The 16975-nt window shown below is 36.5% G+C and overlaps 1 protein-coding gene and 1 pseudogene across 1 annotated transcript; both read right to left on the bottom strand.

The window, feature by feature from the left end:
* Positions 1-4808: 4808 nt before the first annotated feature.
* LOC110778548 (cytochrome P450 83B1-like) lies at positions 4809-9132 on the bottom strand (annotated as a pseudogene).
* Positions 9133-12986: 3854 nt separating this feature from the next.
* On the bottom strand, positions 12987-16739 carry LOC110780000 (cytochrome P450 83B1). The gene is made up of 3 exons (XM_021984437.2): positions 16069-16739; positions 14592-14913; positions 12987-13797 (listed from the first exon to the last, which is right to left on the bottom strand). Exons 1-3 carry the CDS (start codon positions 16632-16634, stop codon positions 13156-13158), a joined length of 1530 nt encoding a protein of 509 aa, XP_021840129.2. The 5' UTR covers positions 16635-16739; the 3' UTR covers positions 12987-13155.
* Between the last annotated feature and the right edge of the window lie 236 nt (positions 16740-16975).

Below are 16975 nucleotides of genomic sequence, written 5' to 3' on the forward strand. Positions count from 1 at the left end.
TATTGTAAACTATTGTACATGATACAAAATGTTATGAAAATATTGTTTTTGATGGCTATTATTATCAACCACGTCTCATTATTGGAGTGCGTATTAAATTATTATTGTTTTTTTTTATTTTAAAAAATATGATAAAGAGATCCGTTATCTATAAAAGTAGATCTCTCCTTTTTTTATATTAAAAAAATGTAAAAATGTCAAAGAGATCCCCTTTCTTTAATACGAGGTCTGAATTGATTTACAAAGAGACCCCATTTCTGTAATGAAAGGTCTCTTCATTTATCAAAGAGACCTCATTTCTTTAATGATGGGTCTCTTCCTCTATTAAATTATTTTTTGAGTTACTAGGAAAACATACCCCTTTTCTTTAATAAAGGGTCTCTTCTTTCTTAATAAGAGACCTCCTCTAATGAGAGGCTCTCTTTATCAAAGAGACCTTTGAGATAGAGACCTGTCTAGAGGAGGTCTCTTAGGCATATTTGAACGGGTCTCTTTGCCTATTTTTGTAGTAGTGATGACTTCGTCGAGCTGTTCGGATTTTGGCTCTTTGTAACCTGCCGGGTCGAAACTGGACTGTAGTTGCTATAATGAGGACTTGTTGGTGGCTGAGGCTTCAAGGCCGCTTTGTAATACTCTTTGGATTCTTGCTGATCTCCTTTGATTTCCTGAACCCCCCAGCGAGTCGGGAACTTGATGGTTTGGTGGCATGTCGATGGGATGGCCTTTATGTCGTGAATCCAAGGCCTGCCCAAGATAATGTTGTAAGATGAAGGGCGATCAATAACACAAAATTTTACCTGTTGGTTGACCCCTTGGGCGTAGACGGGTAGAGTGAATTCTCCAAAGGTGGTCTTTGCTTCCCCCCTGAACCCTATCAAAACTGTGAACTTCTTGACGACATCTGTGTCTGGGTTAAGCCCAATCTCCTTAAGGGCGTCAAGCATCATAACATTGGTGGAGCTGCCGTTGTCGACCAGGACTCGTTTGATCATACAGTTTCCGACAGGAATGGATATTACCAAACCATCGTGATGTTTATCGGAGATGTCCCCTGCATCAGATTCATCAAAAGATATAGGGGTTAGATACTTTGCGGCTATGGCTCGGGTCGGTCTGTCGATCTCGTTTTCTCGAGCATGCCTCTTCGCTGTAGAATAAGTCAAACCACAAACGTCAGAACCTCCAGCAATAAAATTTACAGTTTTAGTATGAGGGGGCGGTGGAGGAGGTCGAGAAGGAGAGTTTGAGTTGTCTTTGTTGATGATGCCACGAGCTTTATCTGACATAACGTCCTTGAGGTATCCGTTCTTTAGTAAGTAAGCCACTTCTCTTCTTAGCGCTACGCACTCGTTGGTAGTATGACCAATGTCGGCATGGAAGTCACACCACTTTGAGGGATCTTTCTTCGAGTCGGGTTTGCTGGATTTCGGCGGCCGTTGCACCGCCTTCCCCATCTTCGAGAGATGGTTCATCAAACCTACAGTGTCAACACAAAAAGAATATTCGTTAATTCTTGGGAGCTGGTCGGGACTGTTCTTCCGGTCGGAGTCGTCGTCTTCTTCCACCACTGCTACGTGTTGAGGTCGAGAATAAGAGGCATGACGATCACTGCTTCTTTTGGGGTAAGGTAGTCGCCTGTCTGTCTTGGTGTAGTCGTTAGTTCCCTTCCTGGAGTAAAGAGTTTCTTCCAACCTGACTTGAGCCATTGCTTTGGCCTGGGTATCCTCGAACGTCTTGCAGGGGTATTTGATTAGATCCCTCCAAAGGCCGGTCTCACCATACAACCTTGTCTGAACGCTTAGATTGCAGTTGGGACGTCGCACTCTGGTACAGTCACCTTCTCCCTGATGAACAGAGCTATGTAATCCTTCAGAGGTTCGTCTGGGCGTTGGACCACACGGTATAGCTTGATCGCTTGTTTGCTTCTCCAAACCTCTACTGCTAGCAAATTTCTGATTGAACATGTTGTCGAGATGAGCAAAGGAGGTGATGCATCCGTTTAGCAACCACTTCAAGGCGGGTCCAATCAGTGTCGAGCCGAATACTTTGCAAAGACTAGCCTCCCTCATGTGCTTAGGAACCGGGATTGTCATCATCCGTTGCTTATAGGTCAAGATATGCTCCCGGGGTCGGTCGTTCCATCGTACATGGGCATATTGGGTGGGCTAAACCGCTTCGGGATGTCAATTGCGTCGATGGGGTCGGCATATGGTAGGTCGACATAACTGTCTAGGCTGGCTTCTTTGATTGGCGTTGGTACTCCTGGAATTTTGTTTATCATGGTCATGATTTGTTGGAGTTGGTGGTTGGTGTTTTCACAGATGTTGTTGAGCACTGGAACGAGGGGGCTGAACGTTTCGGGAAGGCTAGCTTGGAGATGTTGGTAATAGGTGTTTTGTGCATGGATAAATGTTGTGAGGTTGATGAGGAGTAAACTGCGGTACGACTTGTTGCATGAAGGGAGGTGTCCCCAGGGCAGCGCTGGTACCTGCAACATAAGGAAAAGGAGTTACGAAACCATGACTAATCGGAACGACTGGCCTGTTAGGAGTGTTGTATAGGGAATAGTTTCGAGAAGAGTCCGGGCGCATCGGAGTGTGTGGGAACACTGCTTGTGGTGCTTGACTCGCCAAGGGAACCGCCATCATCTGGGGGGGTGCTCCCGATGCTGAGGTGATTAAGCTGACAACGGATTGGACGACTTGCTGGGAGAAGAGCTGATCCCAAGGCGCTTGGGTCGTCGGTACTGGCCTCTGCGCTCGAGCCGAGACGGGTAGGGGCATCGACATGGTTACCACTGGGGGAGGTAACGGACGAGATGCCAGATTAGTGACGGGTGCCGACACCATGGTGGATGTCGTCATGCCGACATGAGATGAAGTGACTTGGGCGGCCGTTGTAGCAGCGGTAGTCGCCGATGTACCTGCAGGAGAAGTTTGAGTTGGAGGGGGAGGCAACCAACTCGGATTCGAGTGGGGCTGACTTGGCAGTGGCTCAAATTCACGGATCTGCTCGAGGATTGGGTCTCCGGGTTCGCCGAAGGGCACACGGAGAGGATGGTCCGGGGCGACGTCGAGGTATAAGCAGCGGCACAGCCCATAGGTGTCTCGCCGGTACTGGAACCTAGACCCGGTGGCGATGGAGGCAGCAGATCGGACTTGGGAGTGCAGTGCTTCGTTTTCCTTTTGGAGGATGTTGATGCGCTGCTCCATGGCTTCAAAACGACGAGTGATATCGTTGGATGAACTAGCATTGCTGGCCATGGTGATTGGAATGGGCTATCGAGCTGCTTTAGATTGAGCCCCATGGTGGGTGCCAAATTATTTTGGACAAATTTTACCTAGGGTCGAATTCGTCGGAGGCAGGGGTGCTAACAATCCGAATGAGCAAGATAATATAAAGATGGTGGGAACAAAGGTGGAAAACTCTTACAGAAAAGGGGGAGAGGGGTAGTATATTATTGTCAAGTGTGAATGGCATGCATACAATTAGCCTATCATTTCCTATTTATACATGAATCATTGTTTTGTAACATACATCGAGCATTTAATCAAGGAGTAATTGGGTGTAACTCCCATATCATTCAATGCTTGTAACCGTCCCTTGATTTCAGCATTGCTTTCAATATTAGTAACCGTTCCTTTACTTTAGCCGTTTCCCTTGATCAATGCTCATAGCTTTTATTACTGTCTTGATGGTTGTCATATGACCCTTTGAATGGTCCACCTTGCCACGTCACGAGGATGGTATTTTTCCGCCCAAACATACCTCTGTTTTACAAAAAAAAATAAAAAATTACAGTTACTATTTGCGTAAATATTAAGACAAAATAGAAAATTTGGTTGAATGTAATAAAATATGGATAAAGTAAGAGAGATGCGTAAAAAGGTGGGTGAGTGTAAGAAAAAAATGAATGGAGTAAGAGAAAGTGAGTGGAAATTGTAAATATTGTGGTGTAAGAAAGATAAGATAGTAAATTTTCATGTCCAAAAATAGAATAAAGCAAAGTGTACAAAACATTATGAAACGAACTAAAACGGAAAATATAAATATCGTTTTGAAATGGAGGTAGTACTCCGCAAAAAATGGAGATTCTTTATATTTTGGTGGAAAATGCAAATAGGGATTTTGTGTGTGGGGAAAATAACGTAAAATAGGGATTTGTGGGGTGTTTTTTTATATTTTTTATTTATTAATAAAGAAAATATAATTGCATAATGGAACCTCCAGAAAAAGGAGGTAACAACAAGAAACCAACATCAGGTACTTGGAGGAATTACCATCTAGGATGGGCCTCCCCATATTCCATGCCCTGAACCAGGAGAAACGGTCATCAAATCATTACAATTACCACCGGGAAAAACAATTTAAAGTTACAACTTCAATTACATCTTCGACTAATCGATGTAGGTAAATAAGCATTATACATTTATACTACTTTCGCTTAAAAATAATCCTTACATTTTTCATTTTATTCCGTTTTACAATCGTTTTTAGATTTTTCCTTATACGAAATACTCACCCCTCTTATCTAAAGTAATATTTACGAATTTTCACTTATTTTCCCTTATTTTATTCACTTTTTTCTTACATTCACCCACCTTTTTACACATATATTTTATTTTATCAACAGTTTATTATGTTCACCAACATTTTTAGATACGTACTCTCCTTTTTGTCTTAATATTTGTGTAAAGATTAATTGTAAAAATCATTATAAAACGGAGGTAGTACTTTATTGCGATAATTTATTTATTTTGGTTATACAGCAAGCATACATGACAGTATAGGAGTATATACATACTAAATTATGTTTAAACAATTAGATAATCAAGGCTTCATTTGGTACATGAATTTTGTTTTAGCCACAAGACATAATGGGGTTTTCTTTTGAGTAGCAATGCCAGGAATTGGATCAGTATCAATGTCTTCCCTTTCTAAACCAGTAGGCAATTCCCAATCAAAAAAGTGCAACAAATTGGCAAGTGCAATTTCCATGGCCGCAATACCAAGATGTATGCCAGGACAAATTCTTCTTCCAGCCCCGAAAGGAATCAGCTCAAAGTCGCATCCAATAAAATCTATTGAACTTCCCAAAAATCTCTCTGGCATGAAACTTTCAGGGTCCTTCCAAGATTTAGGATCTCTTCCAATTGTCCATGCGTTCACGTATACTAATGTTTTTGGTAGAATATCGTACCCTTGAATGGTTGTCTTACGGATTGTTTCGTGCACAATTAATAATGGACTTGCAGGGTGTAGCCTAAAGGCTTCCTTCACTACTGCCTTGAAGTATTCAAGCTCCTTAAGGTCACTACCATTAATGTAATGATGATCTTTGTTTCTCATAGCATTTCTAAGCTCTTCTTGTACTTTCTTCATTTTATTGGGGTGTTTTATTAGTTCCGTCATTGCCCAAATTACCATTGCCGAACTTGTATCCGTTGATGCAATAAATATATTCTGTAACAAGAATTTAACCTTTTGTGAATTGTGATAATGAAAAGGAAAAAATGACATTACCATAAGCCACGTGCTTTAAAATATAAACTAGTGTGTGGCCCGGACGATGCTCCGGTTGCTACTTTGAATAATTAAAATTCGAGATTCTTTTTCAACTTAATATTTGACTAAAATGCATTTAGTCCATAAAAGTGAAAAGATTTATTGAGTTCATCAATTATACATGTACGTTACCGTCATTTATCATGCCAAATAATTTTTCAGTTAGATCATCTTACAATTCGTTTAATTTATTTTCTAATGGAACTACGTTCTTCAAATTAATAAGATATATGCATGACATTTCTGTAGTTGATGCTTATGAGACTTATGATATATATCATGTTTAATTCATTGTTCTCCTAATATTTTAATTGCTATTTTTTATTCCAATATATTCCATAAAAAATAAAAGGTAACATAAATATTTAGTTGTTTAGACTTCATGTACATGTGTTTATAAATTAATGTGCATGGATAAACAACAATTAATGGTTGGTTAAGCTGGTAATGAGAGTTATTCTCCAAACATGAAGTCTTGTGTTCGAACCTTATTGTATTGATTTTTTGTTGTCAATAACATCATATAATCTTGGTGAGTGGATGACATGGCGTAAATAAGAGAGTTCTAAACTTTTTTCGCAACGCCATTTAATATATTAGTATAGATTAGCTTAAGGTGGTCCTAAGTTTTATAAATATCATATCACAATGGTTCTTCTGCATAATTAACTTGCTTAATTGGTTTATAAAACCACGAAAACCTAGCCCTATGACTCTTATTTCTTTCTTCTTTCACATCCAATCCCCGCCAACGTTTCACGTAAATACATTAGTGGTTGAGCAAGTTAATTATGTGCGAGGACTGTTTTGTGAGATGATGCTCCTTAAAACTTGGACAACCATGAGTTATTAAAAGTTGACTCATTTCAAAGCTGATCGTCCATACTTGAGATTGTTAACGACAAGTTCTAAAAGAAAATCAAGTCAATAAATAAGTACCAAAGACGTTAGTAATCGTTATGCGTTCATAAGATAATAAGAATTTTTATTTAATTTTTTGTTGTAGAAGAGAGTAGACCTGGCAAAAGTGACACGAACCCAAAAAATCGACCCGATTGACCTCATCTGTAACCCGAAATTGATCCGAAGCAACAACCCGATATTAACCCGAAAACCGAAACCGAATAGACCCGACCCGAAATCGAAATCGACCCGGAAATATTTGACCTGAAATGACCCGATACGCGAACAACCTGTACCGAAGTACCCGAACCGATCCGAACCGAAAATCTAAAACCGACCCAAACCGAAAAACAACTAAAATTTACCAATTAGTTTAAATATAAGTTCTTTTTAGCTTTTCATATTATAATTATTTAATTTATTATTATTATTATTATTATTATTTTTATTATTATTATTATTATTATTATTATTATTATTATATAATAAATCAAATGCTAACAAAGTCAAATATTACAATTATTATTATTATTATTATTATTATTATTATAATTATTATTATATTATTATTTAGTAAAGAAGCGATTACACAAAGTTGGACGGGAGCCTAGCCACTAATTGGGCTCCGACACCCTTATTCAAAGCAAAACACAAACAATGAAAAAGAAAAGAACGAATGTTAGCAGCAACGTGTTACTCTGAGCAACCCGTGTTATTATTATTATTATTTTCCTTTTATTATTTTATACTCTTTTGTGTTATAGGGAAAAGGTTTCAATATTATGATGTCAATGTGAAAAAACATAGAATAATGATATGTTAGTTTCGTAATTCTTATCTTATTTTTGGCTCATATAAATAAGATCATTTAGCAAATGATAAGAAAATAATGGAAATAAAACCAACATTAGCACATGGTAAAATAGATTTAAAAATCATATCTTCAAAAATTCAAGACTTCCATTTTGACATGGAATATAACTTATCAGATAAAAAGTGATAAGTAACTAAGCAAATGGCCAAAGTCATAGGCAATGTTTTATTCTAACTAGCTTATATCAAAATATTATGATCAAAAGTTATACTAGAGTAATTAGGGAGTATTATATTTGTACATGTCTCAAGTCTCGTCTTCTCGATCGTAAATTAATAGTAGAACTAGTCTTGTGTTCGGAGTATTGTTTACTATAACTCTCATACCATAAACCATTAAACTTCGAATCGTATACGCTTAAGTCTAAGCCCTTAATTTTTTTTTTTTAATAATAATAACATCATAAATAATAATAATAATGTTTGACCACCAAAACTAAAGAGAAATAACCTGATCAAAACTCGAAACCCGAAAAATCTGTTCCAACCCGAAAAACTCGATCTAACCCGAAAAACCCGATATAACCCGAAAAACCAGTTCTGATACGACCCGATCCGATATTGACCCGAACCAAACCCGACCCGATTATAAAAATTGAAGTGACCCAAAACCGAAATTGACCCGACCCAAACCCGAAACCGACCCGGGAAAAATAATCCGAAATGACCCGACCCAAATCTGATCCAAACGACCCGTTTGCCAGGTCTAGAAGAGAGGCAGAGCCCCTAAGAGATAATGAGAATTAATTACCATCAAAACTGCTTTGATGTGATCCAAAGTAAGCTCCAAAGAGGGTTCTTGTTGTCGAAGTTGGAGTAGAATGTCGATGATATCCTCTCTCTCAGATTTAGAATAGTTAGGGTTAAGATGGTCATTTATGATTTCTTCATAAAATGCATCTAAATCCCTAAATGTCCTCTGAAGTCTTGAAAACTGCCCAGTTAGTTTGTCAAGCCATCCAAAATAAGGCAAAATATCACTAAAGAAGAAGGTTATGAATAAGGCTTCGGCCTCATTTACTAGGCCATGAAATTTGCTCCTTGATCCTTCATCATCATCGTATCTGTCAATTGAATAAACCAATAGTTAAAAATAAAAATAACATATCTCATCATTCTTTATCGGTGTTCAGTGAGTATCGTGCACATACCTCTTGCCAAAAGCAATCTTACATATATTTGAACATGTAAAATTCACTAGCAATTCAGATAATTTACTGTTTTTGAAGTAGAAGAGAGGGAGGAGATCTTATTCATCATTCTCAAGACTTCTTCTTGGCAAATCGGAGCAAATGACTCCACTCTTTTAGAGCTAAGAAGATGAACAACACTTAATTTCTTCATTTTCTTGAAATACTCATTGTATGGGGAAAAAGCAATGTCTAAACCATTATAACTTAGCCTTTGCATCCCAACCATGGGTGGTCTACTACAAAAGTTGCGGTCTTGTGTTTGGAGGACCTCTTTGGCTAGCTTGGCTGATTGAATAACAACAACAGGCACTCTTCCGAATCGCAAGCTCAAGATCGGGCCATAGATCTTGGCTAGGTTGGCAAAGTAGATGTGAGGCTTTGAGGGGTCGTATTGGTGTAGGTTTCCTATCAAGGGTATCCCTTTAGGTCCAGGGGGAGGATGAAATGACTCATTTTTACGTAGAAAATATATCATGGTAAGAGAGAGGACTGCAAGTAAAGGATAGATTAGCACCATCACCATCTTATCGATGAGATCGACCTATACAAGGTCGTATTATATTGTTATTTTTATGTGTATTTTGCCCCCCCATAATGGCCTTATATTTATAGACAACAGCAGATATTGTTAAAATTTATGTTCAAAATTAGTGCGTTAGTGGTTTTTAATTTTAGGAACATGATTACTGATTAGTTATGAATATTATAATAAGTACGTAGACAATAATGTGTTAGTGGTTATTCCACATTCTAATAAAGCAATATGTTTTATGAGTCCATAAAACGTTTTATGATGTAATTTAATTAATCAGATAAGAAATAGTAGTTTAATTTTGCTATATTATTTCTCCTCTTTCATCTCTACTATAATTTCAACATAGTATTAGCGCAGGGTTAAGTACCTATTGAAAAAAAAGGAGAGAGAGTGTGTGAGAAGTAAGCCATTGCAGCCCATCTTCTATTTTTGTGAGTGAAAAACTAAATGGGTAAACCATGACAAGAGTAAAAAAAATGTAGATGATGATGATTATGTGCATCATGGTGAGGAGAATTTCTTCTTAAGTTCATGCGAAGAGAGGTGCTATGAAGATATGACCGTTGATGATAATTAATGTGCATCAACAAAATTGTTGAAATAATGAGATATGCATCACAAATTAAAATGTCGGCCAGATATTTTGAAAATTAATTAACAAAACGTGCGTCGAAATAAAAGAGAAGTTCTATCAATAAAAATTTGTAGGTGATGTGAGCCACCACTAAACTTATGTACACCTCTCATATATTAATTAATTAGGAAAATTTGTAATTATTAATCCAATCTTTGCCCGGTTTTCTTTAATTAAGACTACCTATGCGATATTTCTAAATAATTCAACATTTATGACCCAACTACTATTATTAAGCTTGGATGACCGGTTACCTGCTACAAAGTCAAGGAAAATTTGTAATTATTAATCCAACCTTTGCCCGACTTTTTTTAATTAAGCCTACCTATGCGATATTTCTAAATAATCCAACCTTTATGACCCAACTACTATTATTAAGCCTAGATGACCGGTTACCTGCTACAAAGTCAACGTTAAAAACGTTGACAACCTAAAGTTGGTTTCCCTCCTAAAATATTGGACACGTCATCATCACTTGTCACCTAAACAAGGATTTCAATTTTTTTTCAAAAAACCCTTAACCCTTCTCTTCTCTGTACCGTGTTTCAATTTCTCTCTCCTCCATTACTGCTGCTTCAACCACAATTGTACTGGTTCATGGCATCATCAGCGCTTTTCTTGTGGAAATAGGTGACTTCATCCACGCGCATTCAAATTTCGTCTCCAAAATCGTACAATTGAAGGTGAACTTACGAACCTTAGCGTTTTTGTTCCTATTTTGGTAAATTTTGAATTTTTGGCTTCCTTGATGGCCAGTTCGTAAAAACCCGAGCTGTTGCAATAATATAGTTTTTTTTTATGTACATTGTGGGATGTTGGTTATTGTGGTCTTGTTGAAAATTTAGAAAGAAAAAAAATCTTGAATTTGAAGAAGATCCAGATCCAAGAGGCAATTGCTTTACCCAGGCCATCCATAGCAATTGCTGATTATTTTTGATGAACTTCGAATGGAGAGGTATGACCGTATAAGGGATCGACAATGGTGGAGAAGATGTAGAAGAGAAATAATGGAGAGGAGTGCAGAGATGAAGCAGAAAATCGCAGAGGAGAGAGGAACAAAAATTAAAATAGCAATCAAAGAAAATAAGGGGAGAAAAAAATTTAAAAAAATTATAATTGTTATATGCCACGTAAGGGTGAATACCGCCTATAGCAGGTTAGTAACTTATTAGGCTTAATAATAGTAGTTGGTTCATAAAGGTTGGATTATTTAGAAATATCGCATAGGTAGGTTTAATTAAAGAAAATCAGGCAAAGATTGGATTAATAATTACAAATTTTCCTATTAATTATGCAGCGCGTCTCCTGTGAGACCAGTCACACCATCAACTTGATGGTGTGACGAGTGCGGAACCAATAGCGTACCTCCCCTAAAACTATTAAAAAAAAAAGTAACAGAACTAAACTATAGAAGTAACATACCTAAACTAAAAAAGTACCTCCTCTAAAATTATATATATATATAAAAAGTAACATGTCTAAACTATAGAAGTAACATACCTAAACTAAAAATGTACCTCCCCTAAAACTATTCTGTATAAAAAAAAGTAACATGTCTAAACTATAGAAGTAACATACCTAAACTAAAAAAGTACCTCATTTAAAATTTAAAAAAAAAAAAAAAAGTAACATGTCTAAACTATAGAAGTAATACATAAACTAAAAAGGTACCTCCCCTAAAACTAATCCGTATAAAAAAGTAACATGTCTAAACTATAGAAGTAGCATACCTAAACTAAAAAGGTACCTCCTCTAAAACTACTCCGTATAAAAAAAGTAACATGTCTAAACTATATAAGTAACATACCTAAACTAAAAAAATACCTCCTCTAAAATTATTACAAAAAAAAGTAACATGTCTAAACTATAGAAGTAACATACCTAAGCTAAGAAGGTATCTCCCCTAAAACTACTCCGTATAAATAAAAAGTAACATGTATATATATAAACTATAGAAGTAACATACCTAAACTAAAAAAAGTATTTCCTCTAAAATTATAAAAAAAAAAAGTAACATGTCTAAACTATAGAAGTAACATATCTAAATTAAGAAGGTATCTCCCCTAAAACTACTCCGTATAAAAAAAAAGTAACATATATAAACTATAGAAGTAACATACCTAAACTAAAAAAAGTACCTCCTCTAAAATTATAAAAATAAGTAACATATCTAAACTATAGAAGTAACATACATAAATTCGCAAGTGTGAACTGATCTCACCATCAGTTAATGGTGAGGACAGTCTTATATAAGAATTTGGGTTAATTATGAGCCACCACTATTAGCTGACCATATTGTGTTTGTGTATTATTATGTTTAAAATAGGTGTACGTCGCCATGTCGGTTTCTAATGTTTTTAAAGAGACTTGCAAGTTGCAACTACTACGTACATATATTTACGAGGCGGTGATAAGGGTAGCAAATTGTGACTTGTGACGGTAAGAACACTATATGATAATGGCATTTTCGTAATTTTAATAAACAAATACCCTTAATTTAATAATTCATTCACGCTATTTTTTTTCAATTATTTCAGATTCCTCTCTCTCTTCAGTTCCTCTCTCTCTCTCTTCCCTTCTCTAGTTGAGGTTGTTCATCTGGGTCCAAAATCGATTTTTCCGACATGTCATCAGACGCCATTGAAGGAGCTTTGTTGTGCTTGGTCGTCGCATGAGTGACAGGTTCGGATACTAAATTGCCGTGTTGCTTGGTGTTGCCACCCGAAGCTTTACCTTGCTACTTTCGAGAATTACCCATGGCGTCGAAGGAGGAGAGATCCTCTCTTCGAAACCTCTCAAGCGCAAAGTTTAATTAAGTATGTTGTTGATCTACTAATACACTACTAAACAGTACCGATTAGATTTTCTGCTTAATTGGTACTAAAATAATTTGTATCGGTATTAGTCATTACCAATAAAGATTATTTGCGTCTAAAATGAACGCTCGGTAGCTATTCTTGTTGAAGACTTCCTCAACCTACTATACGCTCCTAAAATATCCATGGCGCATCTCATACAAGTTGCATTGTTTTTTTTTTTTTTGGTATTAGCACCCTGTTCACCCTTAGGGTTAATCCAGATTCAGGGTGAGTTCTGGGCGGATAGGTTTCAGTTCCCTTCCAATTGTTGTTGCAGGGGATCGAACACGAGTTCTCCCCACCAAGTTTAACCTCAATCACCACTGAACTAACAAGCAATTGGTATACAAGTTGCATTGTTGGCACTTGGCAGAATAATAAATTACTGCTACTATCTATTTCAACTTTAATGATACATTTAACTCTTTAATTACATTATAGGTTGAACATTGTATGTATACAGTACAACATATTACAACAAATAAAAACTAGAACGAGCAAAGCAATTCACCTTATTAACAAAAAGCAAACTTATTTCAAACAATAAACTTTGCTTATGCGTACTCACATATAGATATATTATTTCGTGTTTTCTTAATATTTGATTCCAATATCTTGTGGTCCATAAGAATAAACTTTATTTGGAACGAGGTAAAGTGGATTTTTCTTATGCATAACGACACCAAATTCAACATCAGTGTCGATATCTTCCTTTGTTAAACCACTTGGTAATTCCCAATCAAAATAGTATAGAAGATTGGCAAGCAAAGTCTCCAAGCCAGCAACACCAAGATGTATTCCAGGACATATTCTTCTTCCGGCCCCAAAAGGAATTAGCTCAAAGTCACATCCCTTGAAGTCTATTGAACTGCCCAAAAACCTTTCCGGGATAAATAAATCGGGTTGTTTCCAAACTTTGGGGTCTCTTCCAATAGCCCATATATCGATAGATACTATAGTCTTAGGTAGAATATCGTATCCTTGTATGGTGCAATGTTGTAATGTCTCGCGTGGTACTAATAATGGAGTTGATGGATGCAACCTAAATGTTTCCTTCACCACTGCCTTGAAGTATTCCAGATTCGATAAATCATCGTGAACAATGTATTCCTTGTTTTGAATTGCATTTCTAAGTTCTTCCTGGACTTTCTTCATCGCGTTTGGTTGCTTAACTAGCTCTGTCATTACCCAAATTGTCATGGCGATACTTGTATCTGACCCCCCTATAAAAAGATTCTGTGATTTTGTTTGTAATCGTTAGAACGTACATCAATCATCATTACCATGTTGAATGAAATTACCAATGAAATTTTGGTCTAACGGTTATAACTAAGGTATGTTTACCACATGTTTCAGGTTCGAATCGCTCCCCAGTAAAATCGAATTTCCCTTGGTGGTTCAACAGCAAAAAAAACAATATTGAATCATTGAATCCAAATAGAATTTAATTCATCTGTATTACCCCTGTGGTTCATTTTATTCATGACGGCATATAGGAAGATTGTATGAGTTTTGTTGGAAATTCTAGTTAGAAAAGCAAAGAAATTAAATAGTGAAAATGTGTATAATGGGAATTGTCTCACATCGGTAAAAAACCAACATTTTCTTTTGTTTATAGAGTGGGGGATTGGTGTACTGCTTGTATATGAAAGTGAAAGAGTGCTATAGGAGGATACATAACACACACGCCGGCCGGCCGGTCTCCCCTAATCCTGGAGGGAGACTCCACTTTTAGGTTAGTGGGTGTCCACAACATAGCAATGGTTCAATCGAATTTGTTCATCAACGAGATAAGTTTGTTCTAATTTTATCATTATCGCAACAAGTTTAAGCTTTTAGAAACAAAAAATTTATCCTCTCAATATCTTTAACCATTAAAATCTAAAATTTTATTAACAAGATCCCATAAGATAATTAACGTTTTTCAATGTATTAGTAAAAATTATTGGTAATAAACAAATGTTAACGACCTTTACCCTTGAATTGAATGTAAATGTAAATGTAAATGTAATTTGAAACGAAAGAATTACCATTAAGATCGCTTTGATGTGGTCGGGGGTGAGTTCAAATGGAAAGGAACGTTCTTTCTTGAGTTGGAGTAGAATGCCAATAATACCCTCTTGCTCAGATTTAGGCTGCTTGTTTGTATGAAGATGGTCATTAATAATTTCTTCATAAAAGTTTTCTAAGTCCTGAAATGTCTTGTCTAGTTTAGAGATTTTTCCGGTAAGCTTATCAAGCCAGTGGCCAACAGTAGCGAAATGATCAGCATAGAAGAAGCCTGCAAACATGGCTTGAGCTTCAAGTAGAAGGCTATGAAATCTGCTCCTTGATATCTCGTCATCCTCGTACCTGTATATCCATGAAAATTATTAGGTGAAAAGTGTGAGAGGCACACTGTACATCCGGTTATCCGGGTGTATATAATATGTTCTATATAATAACACGTCAGGTAAGTCACAATATAATTAAGCATTTTCCCTAATTTTTTATTTTTTTATATACAGTCCAGTCCTTAATAGGGGTGAGCAAAAATTGGTCCGGATCGAAAAAATGGACCGGACGGGACCGACTCAAACCGGACCAGACCGGACCGAAGGCAATCGGTCCGGTCTTCGGGTCAAAATATATCAAGTTCCGGTCTTCAATTCGGTCCGGTCCGGTCCGGTCTGATCTGGTCCAAAACCCGATTTTGGACCGGATCGATTTTTCCTTAATAAAATATAATATAAAGTATTCAAAAATTTAATTCTCTCCTTTAATATGTTGTAAATATGAATATATAGTGTGATATATTTTATTTTAGCTTACAAAAAATGCCTTAAATAATTGGTTTTATTATATATATTTTTTTCTTTTTTACCATATTTTTTAGAAAAAATATATAGAAATAGGTCTACATCCGGTCCGGGTTTTGGACTGATTTTCCGGTCCGATCCGGTCCGGATTTGGTCCAAGCATAATCAGGTCTTGAATTATCAAAATTTCGGTCTTCGATCTGATCTGGATCGGTCCGAGTTTGGACTGATGAGCACCCCTAATCCGCAAGGTTAATATATCATTGACTCATTGTAGTTTATAAATAACTCACCGAGAGTGTCTTTTTATTAAGTGCAATTTCATCAAATGACTCAACTGGGTCTAAGTTGCACCTTTATGTATATTTTGAGCACCATATATGTTAATAGTACTTGGGTAATAGGGTAAACAATTTAGACCAGACCTTAAAAAAAAAAAAAAAAACACTCACCTAAAATATTCAGGATATATAGAATCAGATCAGACCAGTAAGAATCAAATTAAGCGGACCAAAAATTTAGAGAAATCAGATTAGACATATAAGATTTTATAATATGTCGCTAGGTTATATCCTGCTCCGACTACAAAAAATTGGCCTAGGCACACGACTACCCTTGCTCAACCTTGTTGACAATTCTACGTAAAAGACGTGTTGTTTTGTGTGGTCTAAATAAACATATACTAGTACGTATGTACGTATGTACGTACCTCTTGCCAAAAGCGATGTTGCAAATGTTGGAAGTTGCATAATTTACTATCAATTCACTCAAATTGACAACATTAGAAGTTGAAATCTTTTGAATAAGCCTTGAGATTTCTTTTTGTCGAATTGGTGCAAAAGACTGCACCTTTTCAGAGCTTAAAAAATGAACCACAAGGAACTTCTTTATTTCTGTATAATAATCATTATAAGGAGCAAACAGTAAGTCTAACCCATTGTAACTTAGCCTTCTAGCACCAACTGAAGAAAATCTGTTAATAAAGTTCTTATCCTGTGTTTGCAAGACTTCTTTAGCCATCTTCGCCGATTGAATCACAACCATTGAACGATGGCCAAGTCGTAAACTAAATATAGGACCGTAAATTTTGGCTAGCTTGGCAAAGTAGAGATGAGCTGGTTTTGAGGGGTCAAATTGGTGAAGGTTTCCAATAATTGGAAGGCCTTTAGGTCCCGGCGGAGGGCGAAATTCTTCAATTTTCTTGTGTTGTTTTGGAAGAAGAATTAATGTAAGAAAAACTACTGCAATGAGGGGAAAGAGAAGGATTAGTAGCATATTTTGGTATTCTACTAATTAATTAATGCCTTAATCATGCAAGTACGTAGTAGTAGTATTAGATATTTAGATAGGTTTGTCACTAAGAGATTACTATGTTTTGGTGTGAAGAATATCAGAAGATCAGAGGGAATTGAGAGAGAATGATATTTTTATTATCTGATTTCTTGCACAACAATCAAGCTAAAGTTGCCTTATATACAAGCTAGTAAAGCCTAGGCTAACAAACTCTAACTAACTGTGTAACAACTTCTAACAACCTTGTGTAATAATAATAAATATAAATAGATATTTCCTATATCCCCCCTTCAAGCTGGACTTTGGAAGCAAGGCCAAGCTTG

This window comes from Spinacia oleracea, chromosome 5 (assembly GCF_020520425.1).
Source record: "Spinacia oleracea cultivar Varoflay chromosome 5, BTI_SOV_V1, whole genome shotgun sequence".
Taxonomy (NCBI): Eukaryota; Viridiplantae; Streptophyta; class Magnoliopsida; order Caryophyllales; family Amaranthaceae; genus Spinacia; species Spinacia oleracea.

Coding starts and splice junctions, on each gene's coding strand:
- LOC110780000 (XM_021984437.2), bottom strand. CDS start 16,634: ATGCTACTAATCCTTCTCTTTCCCCTCATTGCAGTAGTTTTTCTTACA. Junction 14,914..16,068: donor AACATCGCTTTTGGCAAGAG/GTACGTACATAC, acceptor ATGGATATACAG/GTACGAGGATGACGAGATAT. Junction 13,798..14,591: donor ACATCAAAGCGATCTTAATG/GTAATTCTTTCG, acceptor ACAAAATCACAG/AATCTTTTTATAGGGGGGTC.